The sequence below is a fragment of the Gekko japonicus genome, unplaced genomic scaffold, assembly GCF_001447785.1.
Source record: "Gekko japonicus isolate JY-2015 unplaced genomic scaffold, Gekko_japonicus_V1.1 scaffold1660, whole genome shotgun sequence".
In the NCBI taxonomy this organism is placed as follows: Eukaryota; Metazoa; Chordata; class Lepidosauria; order Squamata; family Gekkonidae; genus Gekko; species Gekko japonicus.
Genome location: NW_015171552.1, coordinates 190,254 through 216,152, shown reverse-complemented (window position 1 = coordinate 216,152; position 25,899 = coordinate 190,254). Strand labels below are relative to the sequence as shown.

The following is a 25,899-nucleotide window of genomic DNA, read 5'->3' as shown; positions in this document are numbered from 1 at the left end:
TGTCCATTCCTTTACAAAGTACTATAGGATTAATAAACTAGCCTTGGCAAAAGCAGTATTTGACAGTAGAGGGCTCCTTCAGGCCCTGCAGGCACCGGAAGTTGTGTGACCCACCCGGGGGGAGCACTGCTTTTTTTCGGAGGTGGCTTTCGGTATGACTGGGGATCAGAGGATAAGCCCCTCCCCTCTGGGATCAAAGTTTGCCGGCCCTGCCTATGGAAGGGGGAGGTGCTTTCCCAGGAGTAAGGAGTCAAGGACTGCCCCACTCCTGGACCACCGGAGAACGGAAGATTTGTATTCACTTACCGTGAAGCTTCCTTCTCGGTGGTCCAGAGTGGGGCAGTCCTACCCACCCTCTCTTGTTGGACACGACTTCCGGTCCATTTATGTTTTGCAGTTGTTCAGCTGTTCGTGAATATGGTCTAAATGATTACGTGATGTGGCGGACTGTTGCTGTTTCTTTTCTCTAATGGTTAAAATACTGGTTTGTATTTGTTTAAGCCCGTGGCTGTGATGGTATTCCCTGGTTGTCTGAGGGGGAAGGAGTTCTTTTTTAAGTGTATTTACAGCAGCTTGGAGGTGGCTTTCGGTATGACTAGAGATCAGAGGATAAGCCCCTCCCCTCTGGGATCAAAGTTTGCCGGCCCTGCTTATGGAAGGGGGAGGTGCTTTCCCAGGAGTAAGGAGTCAAGGACTGCTCCACTCTGGACCACCGAGAAGGAAGCTTCACGGTAAGTGAATACAAATCTTCCGTTTTCACAGCCATAAGGGCTATAAACTTGATTTCTTGCTAAGAGAAATGGAAGTTGGGATTTCTGGAATTTGGAAAACCGCACTTGACAATAAATAGCATATCTGAATGATGCAACAGTAGAGCAGACACATTCCTGGGTACAAATTTTGTATCTAAGGATAAACAATGGAAGGATGGCGTAGGGTGGTCCTGCGGACTTCTTACTTAATATTTGCAGTCCCTTAAGGAAATTCCTTTTCCCACTGTTTGGTGCTTGTTTCCCCACCACTTTGCGGGAACACCTGCAGCCAAGATGGGCAGGGCAAAATGCCTGTGGGTCTCCTTCGTTTCCTGGTTTCAGATGGATCTGTTGTGGAGCTAGCATCCATTTCTCTAGCTGGGAGACAGACAGCCAGTCATACTGGATAGCCCACCTGCATCAAAGATTCCCCACAGTGTATGAATTCAGCATTTAGGACTCTTCCTATATTCTTACATTCAGATGAAGTCAAGTCTACTGTGAGAATGGAAAGAAGAGAGCATGCTATGGAGTGCAGAAGGAAAAATAGTAGGCTGAGAATGGGTTAAAGGTGGAATAAGACCGCTTTTCTATGGTCAATGGCACAGTGTGGCCCTTCTGAATTAAAAAATGCAAGAGTGTTTCTCAGTGGTTTTAACATTGTTCCCCTGGCCCAGGGCTGCTTTAGTAACTAAGGTGAATAGCCTAGCTGAAGCTGGATAATACTACAACAACAAAAGGACCACGGTGTGGAAGGCAATATTCAAATACTAAAGTACTGTGGACAATGAATTGTATATTAAGATTAAAATAAACAATAAATTCAAATATTGTTTATATGTTACATGTTTATTTCAATCTTAATATACAATTCATTGTACACGGTGCTTTAGTATTTGAATATTGAACCTGGATAATCGCAGACTAAATTATCAGCTTTGATTTGCCAGTCTGATAGTCTGAGGGAGGGTTGGTAGCTTGTGAAGTTCTTGATTGAACCGGATCTCTTGGGCTGCAGAAGCCATGCTGCTGGCTGTGCTCTTAACTGATCACCTTTTCCTTACATCACAACCAGGCCTTTCTAGATGCCTGTCAGTTATGGGTCAGAAATACTCTGCTTAGTTGTACTCGGGCTTTCAGTTCCAAACTCTAAGGCCCCATTTCTTCTTTTCTGCTCACAATGCCATACCGAGGAGGTGCTCAAGTCAAATCATGGTGAGTGTTTGTTTCTAGAACTTGAGAAGGGCGTGTGTGGGAAGGGTGCATGGGTGAATTAGTGCTATAACATCATGGCTGTGAAGACAAAATACCTGAGGAAAAGGAGCCGTTCAAGGGAGGGTGATAGCAGTTGGAAATGAACTCTGAAGAGGTGGCATAGAAATTCCCTAAATGAATGAATGAATGAATGAATGAATGAATGAATGAATGAATGAATGAAAGTATGGCTTACTTGAGGAGAAGGCAGGTCTCCAAGATGGGACTACATGGTGGGGTGAAGAAATGTTGGATACTGGTAGAATGAGGGGAAGGGAACTAAAGAGATTTTCCAGAAGCCTTCTCCAAGTCAATAGGCATTTTCTAAAATATATGCTTTCATCCTCCCCATTTTTCTTCTACTTTCACAGGGAGAAATTGTAGATAATATAGAACTCAACATGATGCACACCATAGATCATGTAGAGAAAGCTCGTGAAGAAACCAAAAAGGCCTTGAAATATCAGAGTAAGGCACGCAAGGTGAGCCTCTCCCATGGACTACCCGCTGTGTGCCATCAGCCACCTAGCTTAGCTGTCTTACAATTTCTGCCTCTGCCTCTTTGTCTTGCTTCCACCACTTCACTTTTTCTGCAAGGGAGCTATGATTGACCGCATAGAGAGCAACATGGACCAATCGGTAGGCTTTGTGGAACGGGCTGTTGCCGACACCAAAAAGGCTGTCAAATTTCAAAGTGAAGCACGAAGGGTGAGATTAACTGTTCAGAACCCACCCACCTCTTCTCCTTTTTAGATCCCCCCCCCAGTGCTTTTAGAGTTGTGTTGCTTAACTCATATTCTGCCAGCTGTTGGGGTCCCTACATTGCTGTCAAAGTATATTTAACCCTGGCTCTAGATCCGACCTCTTTCCCTTCCATCCACTTACTATTCTCCGACCCACTCTGTGACCCTTTTCGTTTCTGCAAGGAACCATGTGACTAGCTAGCACTGTGAAGTACACCACCCTTGATTCCACTCTGTTCCGCCAGTGTGAGGAAGGTCTCTTCTTTCACAGTTCCTGAATTCTTTAGGGAGTCCTCTAAGAACCTGAGCATCGAACTCCTTTAATGGGCCCGCCTGGGTTATGACTTGCGCTGCTTTGGGCTCTACTTTCACTCTTTTGTCACTGTTTGTGTGCCAAGCTTCATCCTCATTTAATTTATTTATTTATGTCTACATTTATATCCCGCCCTACCTCGAAGGCTCAGGGCGGCTAACAAGGGTATTTAAATTTTGATACCTTGCACGGAAGTTCTGATATAGCAATTGGTATGGGGTAGCAAGGGTTGCCAGTTGCCTGGTCTCTGGTACTACCTCTAAGAGCTGGGTGACAGGTTGAAATTAAATTTGCAAAACTTTGCCTGGGGAGGTGATGTGGCAGCAGAAAGGCTCTGTGTGTGTGTGTGTGTGTGTGTGTGTGTCATAGCAGCTACGAAGGCCCAGGGGCACTGCTGGAAGACAAGTGGCAACGCGGGACGGGTTGTGCTCTCAGGGCTCCCACTTCTCCTCTTCCTCCTCTGGGAGCGGAGGAATTAAATGGCTGAGAACATCCTCCACCCCGTGGATCCGTCTGTCTTCCTTGCCCTTCCTCCAGGGAGCTCAGGGCAACACACGGACTTCCTCCCTGCTGCCATTTTTGTCCTCACAACACCTCTGTGCGGAAGTGCGCTTGCACTCCCTACAATTGCTGTAATGCTGAAAAGTGATGAATGTGGGGGACTTGGGGAAAGGCAACTGAAGTGCTGTGATTCTGGGGGTCAATCATGACAGGGTACTTTCTCTGATTTTCGTTATTTTTTTAAAAATGGTAACGTATACCCAATAGCTGATATTTAGGGACAGGTAGAGATCTTGTTTTTCAATATCCAAGACAAATTTAGAATACCAAACTTAGCTGAGTTATGTCTTACAACCACAGTCGGGTTGTATTCAATCTCCTTTAGCCAATGACACCAAGGGGTCAATCACACATGTGCATTTATTGCTCTGTATTCATTATGTAATGGCTTGCAACTAAATGCGTGACCTCCCTCCATTGAATATATTTGCGTTTGTCTGACATAATGTGTTTGATCCTTGATGGCTATTCTAGCTCACGTGGCTCATTGCTTGACATTACAATCCATCAAGTAACAAACATGCAGATGTGAATTGGCCTTAACGAGACTACAAATCAAGCCACACACCAAGCATTCAGACTCCGTTTTCCAAATCTGTTATTGCTTATTGCAGAATTTTCTTTTCTTTTTTTACCTTTTCTAGAAAACAATCATTATCATTGTGGTAGTGATTGTCTTGCTGGGAATTGTAGCTCTGATTATTGGACTTGCCGTAGGGCTGAAGTAGCCCACCGGGCTGCTGGCTCTGAACCGTAAGTAGTTTGGGGGAGCAGATGGGCCCTCTATCTCTTGCACTGTTTCCTCAGCCTCTTCTGCCACTTCTGACTGTTGAAAGAGTTCTTAGTATCTTGGACCACTGGTGAATGCTGTGACACTAACGGTTGGGGTGATGATTGACTTGCCTAACCTCAAAGTCCAAGTTCATTTTATGCTGAATTAAAAAAAGAGGGAGCAATTGAGTTCTGTTTGCCTACAGATGCTTTCCCAGCAATGTGTGGGTTAGAGTAGGAAGTAGCTGGTATTCTGAGCCTCCCAGATATTGTGACCAAGGGCAGTGATCTTCAACCTGCAGGATCTTCAGATAGGTCACACAACCCCCCAACACAGTTGCCACTTTCTGCTGCTTTTTGGAAATACTGGCTGCTAGCATGTATACAGAGAGTGCCCCATGCCTCGTGCCTCTTTGTAGACAAGCTGAGCACAGCAGGGTGGTTCAGTGAGGAAACTCAGTGGTGGAAAGGATTTCTTTTTAGCATCATGGACACTTTCAAAGGCCCTGGCTTCTCCTTTTCTGGTCACATGCTTTTACAGCTAACTGGGGCTTCTGCTTCTGCCTATGGTTAAAGTGGGTCGCACCTATGCAAACTCTAAAGACCACTGGTCATGAGAAAGAGAAATAATGACTCGATTACCTGCTTCATATCATTGTTCCTTTGTTAATTTGACTTGACATAATTTATTTGGTGGTTCTGCAAAAATGGGGCTTTCTTGAAAAATCTGGTTCATGCAACCTGTCCTTGGTTCCTGAGGTTTCAGCAGACGCCAGTCAGAGTACTGACATTCTCAAAGCCTTTTCATCAATTATGAGCGCTCGCAATAGTGTAAGAAATCCAGCTTCTTTGGATAGGAACAACTTGAGTGTAGGAATGCTTGTTTTGGGATTTTGGCCTACGTCCTCTGAAACGCAAGAGTCCAGGAGCACCTTCAAGGCTAACAGAATAGGTGGCAGGGTAGGAGCTTCACTTGTTCAGATACCAGAAGAAGTGAGCAGTGACTCACGAAAGATCACACCCTGCCACATATTTTGTTAGCCTTTAAAGTGCTACCGGACTCTTGCTCTTTTCTGCTGCTACAGACAAACATGGCCACCCATCTTGATTGTACTCTAAAATGCACTATTACACTCAGGGGTCATTTCGTAGAAAGAGAGGTGCAGGAGCTCATTAGCATAGCTCATTAGCATAACCTATTTGCATATGCCACACACCCCTGACATCACCGGAAGTGTGTCAGAAGGCAACACCCACCGCTCAGGCTCCGCTGGACTGTTTTGGATTGCTAGCTGTTGGGGGGGGGGGACGTGCAGATCTGCCCTCGCAGAGGAGGGAGAGCTTGTACCTGAATAAAACTTGATCTTAAAGGTGCCACTGGACTGTTTTGGATTGCTAGCTATGGGGGGGGACACACGCAGATCTGCCCTCACAGAGGAGGGAGAGCTTGTACCTGAAGGCAGGCCGGGGAGGGGGCTCTGCAACTTACCTGGCTGCTTCTTGTGGCCCTCCAGGGCTGCAGGGAGCAGGGGGTGGGGCTTGTTGCATGTGCCCGCCCCCTGGGCTCCTTACTGCCGGAGCTCTGCTCCTGTGAGCTCCTGCAGGAAATGACCCGATTACACTTGAACTTTGCATGTTGCCTCTTGAGCTTTTGATTCTGAGCTGTTTCTTACAATTTGGGATGTGATGTGTGCGAGGGACATTATTGTTCTAGCAAGCCTGATAAAGGCTTGCTAGAGATGCATGTGATTCCTGCAGTTTCCCCAGCAACCTTGGCTAGAAGTCACTGAAGAGATGACTCTCTTGTTTTAACATCAGTCTTTCCCAGAAGTTTGCTTTTGTTCTGCTGTTTCTGAGGCTCCTATGCAGCATGCTTATGTGTTTAATGCTTGTTGCGTACTGATGCATGTTCTCACTGCTCTATTGATAGGCAGCTTCACACTGCGTTTGCTGAGCCTTGGTCTGAAGTCTGCTGCAAGGCCATCTGAGGATGTGACATTTCACCAGTGTGAAGATATTAGTTCTCCCCGTCCCTTTCCCTGCTCTAGCATCCTGCTCTAATGATCTCACTAACTCACTTGGAGTCAGTATGGGGCTGTAGACTCTAGCCCAGGCAAGCCTGATCTCATCAGATCTCGGAAGCTAAACAGGGCCCACTCTGGCAAGTCCTTGGATGGGAGACCTCCTTGGAATACCAGAGGCGGGAGCAGGGTTTATGCAGCCACCTCTCTGGATATCCTCCAGGCCCCCAGTAGGGGTCAGTCACCAGAGGTCGCCGTGATTTCCAGGTGCACACAGAGACACACATATGAAAAATTACCCCCCCCCCACTCCTCCACATGAAGCCTGCTGGATGATCTTGGGCCAGTCAGAGTTTTCTCAAGTCCCAACTGCCTCACAAGGGGACCGTTCTGGGGAGAGGAAGGCAACTGTAAGTTGCTTTGAGACTCCTTGAGGTAGAGAAAAGTGGGGTATAAAAACCGACTGTTCTTCTTCACTCAAAGGAAGCACCTCTCCTGTTCCACGGCCACGTCCTCTATTCCTTTCCACTGAACGGACCGTAGTAGCTGAGAGGCTCGTGGGAGGTGTGGAGCAGCAAGAGAAGGGACTGTCTCCCTGTAAACTGCACAGGGGAGTACTGACTCCCGTGCTGTCCTGTCCTATAGAGACAAGGCATTCCCATGAGAAAGAAAAACTGGCTGCTCATTCCTAGGTGAGAATTAATTTTTCCCACTCGGTTCTCTTCCTTCCTGCAGATACTCCTTGAACTCTTCCTGGATTGGTAGCAAGACCTTCCCTCCTGATCCACATCACTGTGCGGTGACCTTCCCTCGCCCTACCCTCCAGCCTTGCCTCCTTGGATTTAGTATGAATTGTTCCTTGCAGGAGGGACCTGCGTGCACCAGCACTTGTTGCAAGAGCCACATGATGCTCTGGCTCACTCCTTGAATGAAGCGCCACAGCCAGAAGATTCTAATGTAATTTGTGCAGCCAGAGAGATCTTGTGACATCCTGGAGGGAACCCCCATAAAACCTGCTCCTTCCACCCCTCCCATCCCTCCCTCTCTTCCGGCTGTACCTGCTGCCTCCAGTTCCAAGTCCTTCCTGGTGTCATGTTGTTAAGCTTCCATCCTTCCAGAATTTTCTCCAATTACAATGGAAAGGACCTTAAAAATGTTTGGAGACACTATTGTCTACCTCATCACTTTTTGTTCTAGCTTCAGATTCAATGTTTTTAACAGGTTAAGCATCTTTATGAAGTACACCAGAGGTTGTTACTTGTTAAAATTGCCAACATTAGGGGCCAAGGATGAAACCAGTGCCTGCCACATACTTGCTAAATCCCATGCCCTTGGACACTGAGGCTGGCTTTCTACTGTCTTTGAATGATGCCCAGGTCTTGCAATGCTTGCAAGGTTCAAAAGCCTGCCAGAGCCGCCACAGCACACAGTGTCCTACCAATGCCAAAGAGTGGCCAAGTGCAAGGAGGAGTAGTGCTGGGTCCTTAGTAGGGTAAACTGTTCTATGACATTTGCAGAGCTTTGCACCAAGCCAGTCTTGGGGAGATACAGGCAGTTAGGCTAAGAGGCAGACGCACGAAAACAGCAGGGTCTTCAAGCCAGGGTTCCCAAATCAGGCTAGGAATTGTATACCACCTATGGAAGGTAGCCTTGAGAATGTGTTGCCAATGGGTAGCAGGCTAATTTTCTAGATCTGAGCTAGAAGAATCGTGTTGCCTCAGATCAGACTAATGAGCATTGCAGTAGAATGTCTGAGCTTTACGGCACCTGCAACTGTTGTATGTGTGAAAAGAAAGCTGTCCTTGGAGGCAGACCAGTTCATTATTGTTTGGAATATAATCATGTTTCTGAATGGGGTGCAAATCGTGAATGCCTGTGTGGTGCTAAATGTGTGATTTATGTCTGGTTTCCCACAATCTGTATTTTTTTTCCAGTTTGAGGGTGTGAAGAAACTAATAGCCAGGTTGGTTTTGTAGTGTTATATTTTGTGAAGGGTTTCCACCTACAGCCACATTTTATCCATTGCGCAAATCACTGATTTGTAAATAGGTCATTTCATAGGCTAGATACAGAGAGAAATATCAGATTAGCTACTTAGCTTTATCTTCTAAGAATATAATTTTAGACTTGGATCTTGCATGATAAAATTCCTCTCCAAGGTTTGTTAACTTTATGTTGCTTTGTGTAAAAAAACATGCTACGATATTTCTGTTCACCAGGTCTATGGCCACTCACTGATTGGTCCTCAGCTTTAGACTTCTGCAGGTGTCAGTCACAGAAATGGGAGTGCATATGCATAAAGAATATATCTTTGTTTCCTTTAAAATATTAAAAGAGTGAGGGAGTTGGTTTCAAATAGCAAAATCTAGTTGTGGCTGAAAAGTTAAAACCCCTATTCCTTCCCTGCGTGGCCCCAGTGCAAATTAAGGCTGCACAGGATGGAGATGTTGACCCTTCATCAAGTCTGATTTTACCTGAAGAGGAATCTTCTATATTGCAGTTACCCTTTCTTTCAGCATCAGTAGTGTTATTGTTTGGGGCGATTCCTTTTATATTGGGAAACTGGAGGTTTGGGGGCAGATGAGAGAGATTCCCAGGGTAGAGGGCTTTAGTTTCTGTTTATGTGTCTGTGGCAGCAGCATCCAAACTAGAAAGCTAATTTTTTTGGTCCTGCTGTATTCCATGGGAGATTACAATTAAGAATGTGTCTCCTGGAGATGGTTACTAGCAAAATCTGGCTGGTCCAGTTGTGCTTCTGCGCTAGCAGCATCATTCACATTTACCCAGCATCTACCCGAATGTAACTCAGCACTCCTGGCAAATGCACTTGTGTGACCCTTCCAGCCATGCCCATGGATGGAGCTAAGAGGGGGGAGTTTCTCGTACCTTCCTTTTCTCTAGGCCTTGATGTCTTAATTGGGAGGTGGCAGCACTATTGTGCAGTCAAAGAGATGGTGAAATGACCATGTAGGAGATGTCACAGTATCAGTGGGGTGTGTGTGTGTTTTTAAAAAATGCCAAGAAGGAACATGGAATTTCAGAATACTGAGCTGCCTATGGACAGCAGGATCCTATGAATTTGATCTTCTCTAAACTTTTGTTAATGAAGATTGTATTTTTTAAATTTAAAAATAAATGAACATATTTCAACATTGCAAGCTGTAATTGAATGAATTTCAGGACATACAGGGTTGGATCCAGACTATATTTCCCATCCGTGGAGCTGAACTTTCCTGCCTGCCTGCTCCCACTGATTGCCACAAAATGGACACTGGGCGGTCCTGAGGAATGACATGGGGGAGGGGCGTGTCTGCAGTGGGAACAGGGAACTGCCAGCTTCGTTTGGATCCCGCCCACAAGCCTTTGCGCTAATTGTGAGGGGTGGTATGCATTTCCCTTGGCCTCTATATGGCTTTGCAATGCAGGAGTGGGTGGGGTGGGGGATGGAGAGCTGTCTCTAGGCCCAAGTGGAATACAGAGCCTGACTGAATTTTCCTCGCCTGTAGTGTCTATGCTAAAATCCTTTAGGGAAGACCATAGTGATGGTTGTGTTCTTCTCCTAGTTTTAGAACTTGTACACTTCTTCCTTCTAGACCACTTTAGTGGTGGACCTAAAATGGAAGGGGTGCTTCTGCATTGTTCAAAAGTGGAGAACTGCGGCGACAACTGCATTAGCACAAATGGAACACTTTCAGCACCATCTAAACCTGTGAAAGAACAGTCCTCGTGACCCTCTGACTCCCCCCCTTTGCCTGAAGTGTCCTGTCTTCTGGTCCATACCTTTTGCTCCTACAAAAGGTTGTCCCTCTTCCCCAGTCCATTCTGATGTCTGAGTGTACCATTATTCATTTTCCCTCTTGCTGAGCAGAAGAAGATTATGATCATGATCTGCTGTATCATTCTCGTCATCATCCTGGCCTCCACGATCGCAGGCTTTGTTGTCTGAGCACCCGGGTCCTAGTCCCTCGCTACTTGCCTCAGGTGAGTTGCATGGAGGTGTATAAACACACTGTCTACATGTATGAATTTCTGTGCTACCTCTCGGCACTCATGTACCCTGGGGCTGATGTTGATTGCTGTGTTATGTCTCTCCTTATGGTCCTATTTTTCCAACTAGCCTAGTCAACTCCAGCCATGGTGTTCTAGAATGCCTAATCAGATAATACAAAAAAATAGGCATGATTTGGAAGCGAAGGAAAAGTAGTGTCACCTCTGTGCAAACTAGTTCAGCTGGCAGAAGAAAAAACCTGTGTGTAGAAACTGAGTATTAAAACGAGCTGTGAGGACTGCAAGCATCCTGTTCAACTCTTGGAATAAAGAAAGAATGACCTGTGTCATTCAAGGTTCCACAGTCCTAGTTGCACTAGAGTACCACTAGCTCTGAGAGTACTACCAGTCCTAATTGCATTGGAGTACCACCAGCTCTGCATCTTTTTCCCTGTTAAATTCCATGCCTTTTCTTTTCTCCAGGGTGGCTGTGCAAGATGGCTTCTCTTCTTTCAGTTTCTCTGGGTCCTACAATTGCCACCACTTCATCTTCATGGAGGGGTTGCAGCCAATCATTTACCCTTCAAAATGTTGTAACTGGACATGAAAAAGGGGCAGAAGGAGCCAGAGCCAGTGTCCCAAAACAGAGCATAAGCATGGAGGTCAATGAGATGAGAATGTATGAAAGCGGTTACCGCAAAGGGGAAAAATTCTTCATTTCTTGCTCCAATCAAGCTTCATTTTTATTGGTTCATTTTCTTCACTGTGTCTCAGAATTCTTACTGAAGATCCAGCCTGTTTATGATGGCTCCTTCTGCCCAATGGATCATTTCTGTAGTGAAGCCAATTCTTTGAACGGCCCCTTAAAGGGATCATGTACTTAGTGGACAAAGTTAACCACTTACCATTTGCTTTACAGCCTGTATAAAGTACTCTTAAGATAGGGATGGAAAACCTCCGGTACCTGGTTGCCTACGAATTGGAGGCATTTTCGCAGCTGTGCATTTTCTATGCTCAGACTATGTTGAAAGAAAACTGCATTTTACTGTAGCCCCCACTTGGGTGTCCTGAAGGTGTAGACTTGAGCTTCTTAACAAAGGTATTCCAGCTCCATACCTGCTAAGCAGTGTTGCTGTGCAGGACCCTGTTATGCATGTGGCTCTAACTCCCATAGCTATATACCTATAGGCTGTTCCTTCTGCTGTATGAGGGTCAGCATTCATGAGGCTCGAACTGCAGGCATCTATAGCGAAGTCATAAGACAGACACCCCTAGTTAAAAACACTAATAGGTAACTGGACACCAGTTGCATTAACACGTATAATTTATACTGCAGTTCTGGAATATATTTCTCAATGTACTGGAAGAACGCTTGTCACTTTATATACCTTTAAAATATATTTATGAACGATGATGTGGTTTTCTTCTTTTAGTCACTTTCTGATAAGGATGTGGCAGGAGCATTAGTTCCTTTACACTGGCCCGTGATATTTCATGGGATCCCTCGGAAGCTGGGGAAGACCCTCCGGTTTCTCACCTTCATTTTGTGAAGATTCAAAGGAGAGGCACTTATTCAGAGTTTCTCTCAACTGTGGCTTATGCACCATCACCTGCTGCTGTACAAGACACGTGGGTTGTTAACCAAAGGAGCCTCCTGAACAAAGAGCTTTTTTCACTGACCTGGTATGATAAGTAAGACAGACCAGGTGACAGACACTGTCCACAGGCTACCTTGGATTTTTCTCCTCAGCCCCTCTTCCTGCTTCAGTTTAGAAAAAAAAGGAATGAGTTGGTTTTTGAGTTTACCAGCACTGTCCAATAGAACCACCCTCTTTAGTGCCTTTGTAATTTGTAGCCTGCTGCTATTTAGTCAATGGGGCTACCAACTGGACTACCAGGAGGCTGTGCCAGCGCAAACAAATTTGTTACGATATTCAGATGAAGGCTCTATCACCCCTCCAATATTGCTTTAAAAAGAACTTGTAAAGCCTGTTTTTACAATCGTAGAGCACCTAAACCCATGTCTAAATATACTATCTCATCTATCATTCATCTAAGTTGTCCAAGATTCTGCATGTACTGTAAACCACCACTTCTGGTACAAGTTCCCGTGGTCTTGCATGAAACACTAAAACAGGCACCCATGCTAGGAAGTATTTATTTACCCAAAACCTATTAATATAACCCAACATATTTTCCTAATTTGTACAGCCATTTGTTTTCCAAGGGAGCCTTTTGCTTAATCCATAAAGAACATTCTGTTTTCTTTGATTAAGACTGCAGAGCAGCCCATCTGTTGCTATCACAGCAAAAGAGCCCCTCATTCATTTCTACCTTTTTATACTCTGTCCGGTAAAAAGAACTTTCCCCAATAGCGGCCCTTCAGTTGCAAGTCATAGGGGCTCAGAAACTTCCTCATCCCTAGCATATTGGATGTGATAATGCGTTCAAAAGTCCACGGATTCTGGTTGTTTTGCCTTCTCTCTTCTTCCTTGTCCCGCATCTCCTGCATGGACTCTCGGCTGACTGCTATGGCTGGGAAAGGCAGCTTTTGGGCCACTTGGGTTAAGAAGCGCTCTACCTCACCAAATTCAACATATCCACCCACTTCTACTATGAGACGGCCTGCCTTCACGGCTGTCACATAATGGTCGATTGCACCTTTACCCCCACCCATCCGCTGTCCCAGTCCCTTGCGGGTGATGGGCTTGTAAGGGGCAGGCACCCTCCAAACAGCAAACATCTTCCTCGGATTGATGTGCCGGTTGATAGTCAAGCGTATCATTTCAAAGTGACCCCAGCGGAGGTAGCCACCGCCCATAGCCTGCAGGCAAGGAAGAAAAAACCATGAAGCTTACAGTTCAGGGACAGGCAAAGATATTATGCTGAAGAGCTCTGAAAGCGCAAGGCAGAGAATCACTCTCCTCTTTTCCAGAGTATTTCTTCTGTGTAAAGAAGTCACTGCAGGAAGACTTGATCTCACACTCACCAGAATACCATACTGTCCTTCAGTGAATTCTGTGGCTTCTGTAGATGGGCCACGGATATCACGTAAATTCTTGAACTCACGCCTGACTTTGGGTACGTTTGGGGCTCTCTCTACGAACTTTAGTTTGGGTTTTTCAGGAATTTGAGTGCCTGGAAGGAAAAAAGTAATTGCATATTCACTTAACACTTTCTACAATCGTCTCCTGCCTGCTTTGTTCAGGTTCTGGGATTTCAGCTCCCGCCTCAAAGCTGGGCCCTCCGGCTTGTCAGTTCTATATGGAAGCACTTGAGGCAATGAGATCTGAAATACTCTCTCTCTGTCAGAACAAATCAGGAGAGAGGGAGAAGCTGGCTTTTCTTCCTCCACTAAACAAAACTGGTCAGATAATCCAAAAGTAAAAATACCCCAACAGCTGCTTTCAAAGTGACTTACAAATAAAATCAGATAAAACATCACTCCCAACAGCAAGGAGAGAGAAAACAATAAAAAGGCAGTAAATCATAGCAAGCTAGAATGAAATCAGATTTTTTTTGTCAGGATTTGAAATAGTTTTGCCTGGCACCTCCACAATCATTTAGGCACCAGGCAAGCATTTGGAAGGTCCAAACACACGGCAGGAAGGCCTTATTTCCAGCCGCCAGTCATCGAGAGATCGGCCTGCAATCATGAGCTCTCTGTGTGTGCACATGTTCATCCAGGAGAAAGTGGTCTTTCTGGTATCTAGGACCAAGCCACGTAAACTTTATAGGCGAGAATTGTACATAATTATACATAAAATGAACTGGAAGCCAGTGTAACTTTTGTACCACTGGTGTAAGATGTTCATGGTAACAAACTCCAGTCAACAACCTCATTACTGCACTTTGAAGTAGCTGAAACTTCTGAGGGGTCTGCAAAGGCATACGATGCACAACAGTAACACTATCCTTGTTGTGACCAGACCAGAGTTTTGTATTCACTCCTTTCTTCTGGAGACCAACGTAGACAAACAAGGATCCTGGAGACTGAGGTGCCTTGTTAAGGTAATATGTATCCTGGCCCTTGTTTGGAAGTAAATCCCACTGATCTCTAAGATTAATTTGGAGCTATTACTCACTTGTGTTAAAACAGCATTCTGAGATTAAGTTTTATCTCTTTCTGGTAAACATAGAAAATGTAGTTCTGATGGTAGCTAAATACTCTTCATACTAAATACAAATGCAGGAGCAAAAATAACAATGTAGAATGCTGCTCCAAGATGGCTGACATTTCTCTCCAGATGCCAATTGTTGCTTTGTCATGATATGGGCAAATCAGGGACAGGGATAGAGAAAACGCAATTCTACACCTGGCAATATCACCAGTATACTGACAAGAACAGTAATTGCAGGCCATGGGAACGGTGATTTTGCTTTGGCAAAAACGTTCATAAAAATAAGTTTTAAAGAGCCACGTATTTTAATGTGTTTGCTAAAAACGGCAGCTAGCCTACTTTGCATCTTTTTTTGCATAACTCTATTTACAGGCAACACCAGCAATTTACATAGCATCACCAGCAAATGTTCCATTTACTACAGTGGGCAGTACATTTAATACATTTCATGTCCCTTTGGAGAAGAGTAACAATTCAGTAATGCCCAGTGCAAGAGCTGTGTATCTCTAATACCAATTATCCTCCACAGTGCAGTGTTTGCATAGACCTAGCCACGTATCAAATGGATAGTGCTTTCAGATTTGACAGTCCCAATCACATGTTTGGAAGAACCTTCAACCCAGTCTCCTACTTCCTCCAAACAGGTCATAATGTGACCAAAACTGGCAGAGTGGTCCTCTCTCTTTAGTATTGTGTGTAATTCTGAAGCAGAACTCTAGTGTCAGAAACATCACACACAGTCTATATGCTGGATCATGAAATCCAGTGGTGGGAATCTCATGTGCATATGGTTCCTTGTTTAGTAGAAGGCCACATCTCTGTGGACAGGGGCTTTATTGGGAAGGGAGGAGGAAGATGAATAATCTCAATATAACTGGCTTTGTTTAATGAATACCTCTCAAGAGTAAATATGTCTTTTGGAAACCACAATACATTATCTGTCCCTTTCATGACATTTTAAGATGATGGTTAATGCCCAATTTACTTTTGCATTGTCTGTACAACTATTTTGGGTGAATGCCATCTATGCTTACCTACCTCATCCTGATGCCAATTAAAAACAGGAAAACAAAACCCATTTCATTCTTTATAAGTAACTTCCCTTATTATTTATTTATTTATTTATTTTTGGGATTTATATCCCGCCCTACCCAAGTGGCTCAGGGCGGCTAACAGGCGGCCATGCCGGATTAAAATATAAAATACAATAAAACATCATTACATACAGAATAAAATGGAGCTCTACAATTCACTAAGACTCCCCAAGATGTGCGATGACCCATATTGGCGGCCAGCGTTCTTAATGGTGTGAGCGCCAGGAGTAATGTTTCCCATCTCCGCCGGGCGACATCTACCCCCCTCCCAGTGATAGCGTAGATGATAAGATCGTATCACAGTGGTGGAATAGTGGTGGCGGCGGCTCCTACTCAAAAGCCTGGCGGAAGAGCTCCGTCTTGCAGGCCCTGCGGAACTGTAGAAGGTCCCGCAGGGCCTGGATCTCTGCCGGGAGCTCATTCCACCAGGTAGGAGCCGCCACCGAAAACGCCCTGGCCTTGGTTTGGGCCAACTTGATGTCACGGGGGCCTGGAACTTCCAGGAGGTGGAGATTCCCCGATCGCAGTGCTCTTGAGGGAACCTATGGGAAGAGGCGGTCCCTTAGGTAAGCTGGACCCTGGCCATTCAGGGCTTTAAAGGTAAGAACCAGCACTTTGAAACGAATCCGGTATGCTATCGGCAGCCAGTGCAGCGCTTGCAGCACCGGCCGGATCCCGCCTGGAGAGACCCATCAGCAGCCTAGCTGCAGCATTCTGCACTAGCTGTAGCTTCCGGATTTGCAACAAAGGCAGCGCCAAGTAGTGAGCGTTACAGTAGTCCAACCTCGAGGTGACCGTCGCGTGGATCACAGTGGCCAGGTCCTCACGGCTGAGGTAGGGGACCAACTGCCGGGCCAGCCGTAGATGGTAAAAGGCTGACTTGGCAGTGGCTGCTACCTGGGCCTCCATCGTTAACGAGGAGTCTAGGAGCACACCCAAACTCCTAACCTCCTGCATAGGCACCAAAGGCACCCCGCCAAAGGTCGGGAGAGGGAGCCCTAACCCCCAGCCGGTCCGACACAGGCCCAGGACCTCCGTCTTTGCCGGGTTTAGTTTCAACCGACTCAGTCTGAGCCAACCAGCCACAGCTTGTAATGCCCAAGAAAGATCCTCGGGACTAGAGTCCGACTGGCCGTTTAACATCAGGTAGAGCTGGCTATCATCAGCGTATTGATGACACCCAAGCCCACATCTCCGGGCAATCTGGGCGAGGGGGCGCATGTAGATGTTAAACAACATTGGGGACAACACGGCTCCCTGGGGCACCCCACATTCAAGGGAGTGCCTTCGGGACCATTGGAGGGCAAGCCCCTGAATCCCCATGTCGGCGAGGCGGCGGGCCAGCAACTGGTGGTCGACCATATCGAACGCGACCGACAGATCTAACAACACCAGTGCTGCCACGCCGCCTCGGTCCAGATGCCTACGGAGGTCATCAGTCAGCACGACCAGTACTGTCTCCATCCCGTGACCCAGGTGAAAGCCGGACTGGAAGGGATCGAGAATTATTCACCAACATACCACTATAATCTGGGGGAAGCGCATACTTCTTCAAGCCAGGAGTACAAATTTTGGTGCTACTGGAGCCTGAAAGGAACAAGAGAAGGCATAGCATCTAAAGTTAGTGCTAAGCAGAAATTGGAACAACAATATTGATAAAACATTCTACCTCTAAAATGCTAATAGTGTTCTCTCGGAAACCAAAACGAAGGGACAAAAATCTGTCATTTGCCTTAATGGGATGAAAAGATATATATTGTAAAATATACTCTGTAAAGAAACTAAGAACTCACAAGAGTAGAATATACACAACAGCAAAATGGAATATAATTCCTTGACCCTACTGAAGGCTGCATCGTATGCAAAGATTCCTAACAAGCTAATCCATTATACCCTATTTATGATTATCCAAAATACGAAAAAGAACCAGAAGGAAAAAAATGCCCCCATGCTGAGGATGAATAACCAGCTATCAGACAAATTTCCACAAGTAAGTGAATACTCCCACCCAGTGTTCCCTCTAAGGTGAGTTAGTGTGAGCCAGCTCACAGTTTTTTAGCCTCCGGCTCACACGTTTTTGTCTGAGCTCAGGAAGGAGGGCTCCAGAGCAAGCTAATTTATGCAGGAGCCAAATCACTCGCTCACACCTTTAAGGCCAGTAGCTCACAAAGTAGAATTTTTGCTCACAAGACTCCACAGCTTAGAGGGAACATTGCTCCCACCACAGAGAGAGAGAAGCAAGACAGAAGGGCCATTTCTGTCCTACAGACAAATTAGAACAGGGCATTTATTCCTCTAACAGTTATGCAAGAGACTTAGGTTCTGACCCTGCCTTACAAGTTGCACCCCTAGAAATAACCTCATCTACATAGTAATTATCAAAAGTACAAGAGACCTAGCTGTTGTATCTGAGCATCCCGGGCACCATCGCCAGCCACACATCAATTCCCCAGCAGATCAACCCACTTTATTCAGATGACAGTACTACCAAACGACGGGGTGACACCTATACATGAAACGTACTCAGTTCCTCCCCGCCTTTTAAAGGGATATACTAAAAGGATGGACAGGACTGCCCATTGGAAACGACGGGAGAGACTTGAAGGCCCATTGGAAATAATGGGAGCCAGGAGTGCCAATGGACTTGCGTGGGCTCCATTGGAATACAGTACAGCTCGAGAAGAGTTGCAAAGAAAATGCGGAATGGATTGTCCATTAAGGTCTCTGGTCCCAAATATACTGCTCTGGGACTGGAATGACAGGCCCCACAGTGGAATGACAGCCCCTGGGGGTAGCAGGTGTGTCCTGAGGGTGGAATGACAGCCCCTGGGGCTAGCAGGAGAGTTTTGGGACTGGAAAGAAAGGCTCCAGAGTGGAATGACAGCCAAGGGGGGTAGCAAGGGTGTTCAGGGAGTGGAATGACAGGTCCCAGAGTGAAATGGCAGGCCCCGGGGGTAGCAGGTGTGTCCTGAGGGTGGAAGGACAGGCCCCACAGTGGAATGACATCCCTGGGGCCTAGCAGGTGTGTCCTGAGGGTGGAATGACAGCCCCTGGGGCTAGCAGGAGAGTTTTGGGACTGGAAAGAAAGGCTCCAGAGTGGAATGACAGCCAAGGGGGGTAGCAAGGGTGTTCAGGGAGTGGAATGACAGGTCCCAGAGTGAAATGGCAGGCCCTGGGGGTAGCAGGTGTGTCCTGAGGGTGGAATGACAGCCCCTGGGGCTAGCAGGAGAGTTTTGGGACTGGAAAGAAAGGCTCCAGAGTGGAATGACAGCCAAGGGGGGTAGCAAGGGTGTTCAGGGAGTGGAATGACAGGTCCCAGAGTGAAATGGCAGGCCCTGGGGGTAGCAGGTGTGTCCTGAGGGTGGAATGACAGCCCCTGGGGCTAGCAGGAGAGTTTTGGGACTGGAAAGAAAGGCTCCAGAGTGGAATGACAGCCAAGGGGGGTAGCAAGGGTGTTCAGGGAGTGGAATGACAGGTCCCAGAGTGAAATGGCAGGCCCTGGGGGTAGCAGGTGTGTCCTGAGGGTGGAATGACAGCCCCTGGGGCTAGCAGGAGAGTTTTGGGACTGGAAAGAAAGGCTCCAGAGTGGAATGACAGCCAAGGGGGGTAGCAAGGGTGTTCAGGGAGTGGAATGACAGGTCCCAGAGTGAAATGGCAGGCCCTGGGGGTAGCAGGTGTGTCCTGAGGGTGGAATGACAGCCCCTGGGGCTAGCAGGAGAGTTTTGGGACTGGAAAGAAAGGCTCCAGAGTGGAATGACAGCCAAGGGGGGTAGCAAGGGTGTTCAGGGAGTGGAATGACAGGTCCCAGAGTGAAATGGCAGGCCCTGGGGGTAGCAGGTGTGTCCTGAGGGTGGAATGACAGCCCCTGGGGCTAGCAGGAGAGTTTTGGGACTGGAAAGAAAGGCTCCAGAGTGGAATGACAGCCAAGGGGGGTAGCAAGGGTGTTCAGGGAGTGGAATGACAGGTCCCAGAGTGAAATGGCAGGCCCTGGGGGTAGCAGGTGTGTCCTGAGGGTGGAATGACAGCCCCTGGGGCTAGCAGGAGAGTTTTGGGACTGGAAAGAAAGGCTCCAGAGTGGAATGACAGCCAAGGGGGGTAGCAAGGGTGTTCAGGGAGTGGAATGACAGGTCCCAGAGTGAAATGGCAGGCCCTGGGGGTAGCAGGTGTGTCCTGAGGGTGGAATGACAGCCCCTGGGGCTAGCAGGAGAGTTTTGGGACTGGAAAGAAAGGCTCCAGAGTGGAATGACAGCCAAGGGGGGTAGCAAGGGTGTTCAGGGAGTGGAATGACAGGTCCCAGAGTGAAATGGCAGGCCCTGGGGGTAGCAGGTGTGTCCTGAGGGTGGAATGACAGCCCCTGGGGCTAGCAGGAGAGTTTTGGGACTGGAAAGAAAGGCTCCAGAGTGGAATGACAGCCAAGGGGGGTAGCAAGGGTGTTCAGGGAGTGGAATGACAGGTCCCAGAGTGAAATGGCAGGCCCTGGGGGTAGCAGGTGTGTCCTGAGGGTGGAATGACAGCCCCTGGGGCTAGCAGGAGAGTTTTGGGACTGGAAAGAAAGGCTCCAGAGTGGAATGACAGCCAAGGGGGGTAGCAAGGGTGTTCAGGGAGTGGAATGACAGGTCCCAGAGTGAAATGGCAGGCCCTGGGGGTAGCAGGTGTGTCCTGAGGGTGGAATGACAGCCCCTGGGGCTAGCAGGAGAGTTTTGGGACTGGAAAGAAAGGCTCCAGAGTGGAATGACAGCCAAGGGGGGTAGCAAGGGTGTTCAGGGAGTGGAATGACAGGTCCCAGAGTGAAATGGCAGGCCCTGGGGGTAGCAGGTGTGTCCTGAGGGTGGAATGACAGCCCCTGGGGCTAGCAGGAGAGTTTTGGGACTGGAAAGAAAGGCTCCAGAGTGGAATGACAGCCAAGGGGGGTAGCAAGGGTGTTCAGGGAGTGGAATGACAGGTCCCAGAGTGAAATGGCAGGCCCTGGGGGTAGCAGGTGTGTCCTGAGGGTGGAATGACAGCCCCTGGGGCTAGCAGGAGAGTTTTGGGACTGGAAAGAAAGGCTCCAGAGTGGAATGACAGCCAAGGGGGGTAGCAAGGGTGTTCAGGGAGTGGAATGACAGGTCCCAGAGTGAAATGGCAGGCCCTGGGGGTAGCAGGTGTGTCCTGAGGGTGGAATGACAGCCCCTGGGGCTAGCAGGAGAGTTTTGGGACTGGAAAGAAAGGCTCCAGAGTGGAATGACAGCCAAGGGGGGTAGCAAGGGTGTTCAGGGAGTGGAATGACAGGTCCCAGAGTGAAATGGCAGGCCCTGGGGGTAGCAGGTGTGTCCTGAGGGTGGAATGACAGCCCCTGGGGCTAGCAGGAGAGTTTTGGGACTGGAAAGAAAGGCTCCAGAGTGGAATGACAGCCAAGGGGGGTAGCAAGGGTGTTCAGGGAGTGGAATGACAGGTCCCAGAGTGAAATGGCAGGCCCTGGGGGTAGCAGGTGTGTCCTGAGGGTGGAATGACAGCCCCTGGGGCTAGCAGGAGAGTTTTGGGACTGGAAAGAAAGGCTCCAGAGTGGAATGACAGCCAAGGGGGGTAGCAAGGGTGTTCAGGGAGTGGAATGACAGGTCCCAGAGTGAAATGGCAGGCCCTGGGGGTAGCAGGTGTGTCCTGAGGGTGGAATGACAGCCCCTGGGGCTAGCAGGAGAGTTTTGGGACTGGAAAGAAAGGCTCCAGAGTGGAATGACAGCCAAGGGGGGTAGCAAGGGTGTTCAGGGAGTGGAATGACAGGTCCCAGAGTGAAATGGCAGGCCCTGGGGGTAGCAGGTGTGTCCTGAGGGTGGAATGACAGCCCCTGGGGCTAGCAGGAGAGTTTTGGGACTGGAAAGAAAGGCTCCAGAGTGGAATGACAGCCAAGGGGGGTAGCAAGGGTGTTCAGGGAGTGGAATGACAGGTCCCAGAGTGAAATGGCAGGCCCTGGGGGTAGCAGGTGTGTCCTGAGGGTGGAATGACAGCCCCTGGGGCTAGCAGGAGAGTTTTGGGACTGGAAAGAAAGGCTCCAGAGTGGAATGACAGCCAAGGGGGGTAGCAAGGGTGTTCAGGGAGTGGAATGACAGGTCCCAGAGTGAAATGGCAGGCCCTGGGGGTAGCAGGTGTGTCCTGAGGGTGGAATGACAGCCCCTGGGGCTAGCAGGAGAGTTTTGGGACTGGAAAGAAAGGCTCCAGAGTGGAATGACAGCCAAGGGGGGTAGCAAGGGTGTTCAGGGAGTGGAATGACAGGTCCCAGAGTGAAATGGCAGGCCCTGGGGGTAGCAGGTGTGTCCTGAGGGTGGAATGACAGCCCCTGGGGCTAGCAGGAGAGTTTTGGGACTGGAAAGAAAGGCTCCAGAGTGGAATGACAGCCAAGGGGGGTAGCAAGGGTGTTCAGGGAGTGGAATGACAGGTCCCAGAGTGAAATGGCAGGCCCTGGGGGTAGCAGGTGTGTCCTGAGGGTGGAATGACAGCCCCTGGGGCTAGCAGGAGAGTTTTGGGACTGGAAAGAAAGGCTCCAGAGTGGAATGACAGCCAAGGGGGGTAGCAAGGGTGTTCAGGGAGTGGAATGACAGGTCCCAGAGTGAAATGGCAGGCCCTGGGGGTAGCAGGTGTGTCCTGAGGGTGGAATGACAGCCCCTGGGGCTAGCAGGAGAGTTTTGGGACTGGAAAGAAAGGCTCCAGAGTGGAATGACAGCCAAGGGGGGTAGCAAGGGTGTTCAGGGAGTGGAATGACAGGTCCCAGAGTGAAATGGCAGGCCCTGGGGGTAGCAGGTGTGTCCTGAGGGTGGAATGACAGCCCCTGGGGCTAGCAGGAGAGTTTTGGGACTGGAAAGAAAGGCTCCAGAGTGGAATGACAGCCAAGGGGGGTAGCAAGGGTGTTCAGGGAGTGGAATGACAGGTCCCAGAGTGAAATGGCAGGCCCTGGGGGTAGCAGGTGTGTCCTGAGGGTGGAATGACAGCCCCTGGGGCTAGCAGGAGAGTTTTGGGACTGGAAAGAAAGGCTCCAGAGTGGAATGACAGCCAAGGGGGGTAGCAAGGGTGTTCAGGGAGTGGAATGACAGGTCCCAGAGTGAAATGGCAGGCCCTGGGGGTAGCAGGTGTGTCCTGAGGGTGGAATGACAGCCCCTGGGGCTAGCAGGAGAGTTTTGGGACTGGAAAGAAAGGCTCCAGAGTGGAATGACAGCCAAGGGGGGTAGCAAGGGTGTTCAGGGAGTGGAATGACAGGTCCCAGAGTGAAATGGCAGGCCCTGGGGGTAGCAGGTGTGTCCTGAGGGTGGAATGACAGCCCCTGGGGCTAGCAGGAGAGTTTTGGGACTGGAAAGAAAGGCTCCAGAGTGGAATGACAGCCAAGGGGGGTAGCAAGGGTGTTCAGGGAGTGGAATGACAGGTCCCAGAGTGAAATGGCAGGCCCTGGGGGTAGCAGGTGTGTCCTGAGGGTGGAATGACAGCCCCTGGGGCTAGCAGGAGAGTTTTGGGACTGGAAAGAAAGGCTCCAGAGTGGAATGACAGCCAAGGGGGGTAGCAAGGGTGTTCAGGGAGTGGAATGACAGGTCCCAGAGTGAAATGGCAGGCCCTGGGGGTAGCAGGTGTGTCCTGAGGGTGGAATGACAGCCCCTGGGGCTAGCAGGAGAGTTTTGGGACTGGAAAGAAAGGCTCCAGAGTGGAATGACAGCCAAGGGGGGTAGCAAGGGTGTTCAGGGAGTGGAATGACAGGTCCCAGAGTGAAATGGCAGGCCCTGGGGGTAGCAGGTGTGTCCTGAGGGTGGAATGACAGCCCCTGGGGCTAGCAGGAGAGTTTTGGGACTGGAAAGAAAGGCTCCAGAGTGGAATGACAGCCAAGGGGGGTAGCAAGGGTGTTCAGGGAGTGGAATGACAGGTCCCAGAGTGAAATGGCAGGCCCTGGGGGTAGCAGGTGTGTCCTGAGGGTGGAATGACAGCCCCTGGGGCTAGCAGGAGAGTTTTGGGACTGGAAAGAAAGGCTCCAGAGTGGAATGACAGCCAAGGGGGGTAGCAAGGGTGTTCAGGGAGTGGAATGACAGGTCCCAGAGTGAAATGGCAGGCCCTGGGGGTAGCAGGTGTGTCCTGAGGGTGGAATGACAGCCCCTGGGGCTAGCAGGAGAGTTTTGGGACTGGAAAGAAAGGCTCCAGAGTGGAATGACAGCCAAGGGGGGTAGCAAGGGTGTTCAGGGAGTGGAATGACAGGTCCCAGAGTGAAATGGCAGGCCCTGGGGGTAGCAGGTGTGTCCTGAGGGTGGAATGACAGCCCCTGAGTGGTGGTAGACTGCCTCCGACCCTGGAGGCTCCAGTTTGCGATTGTGGCTTAGTCGTTCTAGAGACCTCTTCGCCCGCTCTTTGCTGTGTGTGGACCTTACACCCACTCCCGCCGATGGTTAGCAGGAATAAGCCCCGCATCGAGTGGTGGTAGACTGCCTCCGACCCTGGAGGCTCCAGTTTGCGATTGTGGCTTAGTCGTTCTAGAGACCTCTTCGCCCGCTCTTTGCTGTGTGTGGACCTTACACCCACTCCCGCCGATGGTTAGCAGGAATAAGACCTATGGGACTCATGCTAAATAGGTCTACTCAGAAGTAAGCCCCGTTTTACTGAATGGGCTTTAGTCCCAGGAAAGGGTTCTTTTCTGTTTGTTTCAAAAAAACAACAGGAAAATGGAACACCCCCCCCCCCCCTCAAATTAAACAACCAATAAAACGGAGGGGAAAGCGTGTATATATCTCCGCGTATGAGATATATTAGAACATGGTCACCAATACTGAATTATATGGCAAGGGGAGGTATACTCCCAAGTAACATTGCATACCATGAGTGGTTACACTTGTGAGACATACTAAACAATCGGATATACGAATAGGTTCACACTCTGCACCCATACTCAAAGCATATATTACTTCGACTATAAATACTAATGTACGGAGGGGAACATAGGGTCATTTGATAACCATAGGTAGTACTGTATTGAGTAATGTTGAATTATATATGATGTGTTTATAAACTGTTCTTAATATACCAATAAAAATATTTTTAAAAAAAGAAGAAACACAAATATAACAAGAGTGGTGGCAGATCGACACATAAGTTTCAATGAGGTTTCCAAATATTTTTAAGCAGGGGTCATTTCGTAGAAAAAGAGCTAGGGGGACTCATTAGCATAACTCATTAGCATATGCCACACCCCCTGACATCACCGGAAGTGTGTCCTCCCCACAGCTGGCGGCGACCTCCAGCGGGCACCAGCAGGGAGCTCCAGGCCCCGCCCTCCCGCACCTCACCTGGGGGGATGGCGTCCCCCCACGTCCCCCCCCAAATGACCCCTGTTTTTAAGTCCATATGCAGTTGTCCTCCATATACTACGGTTTCAAATGGTGACGATAAGGTTGTAAGGTCCTCAGTCCGTTGATTTAAAGGAGGCGGGCATTTATCTCTCCAGTGTTGTAATATGATCCTTTTAGCTGTACGAAGGGCATGGAAGGTCCATTTTAGTTGACCACTGGTTAACTTTCAAGTACATAAGAATCCTCAAAAATCACTGAACACTCTATAACGAAATTGGTCTGATTAATAACTTCCTAGGGTTGCCAGCCCCCATGTGGGAGCAGGGGATCCCCTGATTTTGCAAGCTCCTGCCCGCCACCGGAATCAAGCCGCTAAGTTGAGGGACTGCCCTGATCATTTGTTAGCCGAAATGTATCGTCTCGGCTTGAACCAAGATATCAGAGAGACTGTCTTGAGGTCTATGACACGAACCCCCCTTATACAGTCAGTTCTGTGAGGGTCTGCGTGTCCGGACCTAGTCAGAGTTAGATTTCGTTTTTCCTGACCAGTCCCCTACACAAATCTGCAAAAGTCTCTTCGGGGTATTTGTTTTACTTATTAAAGAGTTAGGCACCACGGCTTGTTAACTTCAAAACAGAACAGGCTTTATTTATAGAAAACACAACAGGGGGATGGGAAGATATATACAGAGGATAATTTGTTTCTTTTCAGACTTGAACTTTTGGCTTGGTTTACACTTCAGCAGTATGTTTGTTGTTTCCAGTATCCCACAGATGTTAAACAATTCACTAAACACCTTCCTAACCATACTCTCGTGTACTGCTTTGTGGTTAACCTTTGGCTTTTGAGATCTGGCTCCCTTTTGAGCCCAACTGGCCACCAACCAGTTGTCCTGACTCTGCCAGACCGTTCCTCAGCCCTCTCTTAACCACCTCTCCCAGTTCCTTTAGGAGCAATGCATTTGGGTGTTTGTGACAACTGATGTGTTTAACCT

At 48.4% G+C, this 25,899-nt stretch overlaps 2 protein-coding genes across 2 annotated transcripts in view; one reads left to right on the top strand and one right to left on the bottom strand.

The window, feature by feature from the left end:
* Positions 1-9,198, top strand: part of STX3 (syntaxin 3) — a 45,993-nt gene extending 36,795 nt beyond the window's left edge. Inside the window, exons 9-11 of the mRNA XM_015419700.1 lie at positions 2,378-2,488; positions 4,268-4,376; positions 7,151-9,198. Coding sequence (XP_015275186.1) covers positions 2,378-2,488; positions 4,268-4,351 — 195 coding nt within the window. The 3' untranslated portion in view covers positions 4,352-4,376; positions 7,151-9,198. The remainder of the gene's footprint in view (positions 1-2,377; positions 2,489-4,267; positions 4,377-7,150) is intronic.
* A 3,337-nt stretch (positions 9,199-12,535) lies between these two features.
* On the bottom strand, positions 12,536-17,247 carry MRPL16 (mitochondrial ribosomal protein L16). Its single transcript, XM_015419705.1, has 3 exons — positions 17,139-17,247; positions 13,392-13,540; positions 12,536-13,226 (listed from the first exon to the last, which is right to left on the bottom strand). Exons 1-3 carry the CDS (start codon positions 17,230-17,232, stop codon positions 12,741-12,743), a joined length of 729 nt encoding a protein of 242 aa, XP_015275191.1. The 5' UTR covers positions 17,233-17,247; the 3' UTR covers positions 12,536-12,740.
* Positions 17,248-25,899: the final 8,652 nt, after the last annotated feature.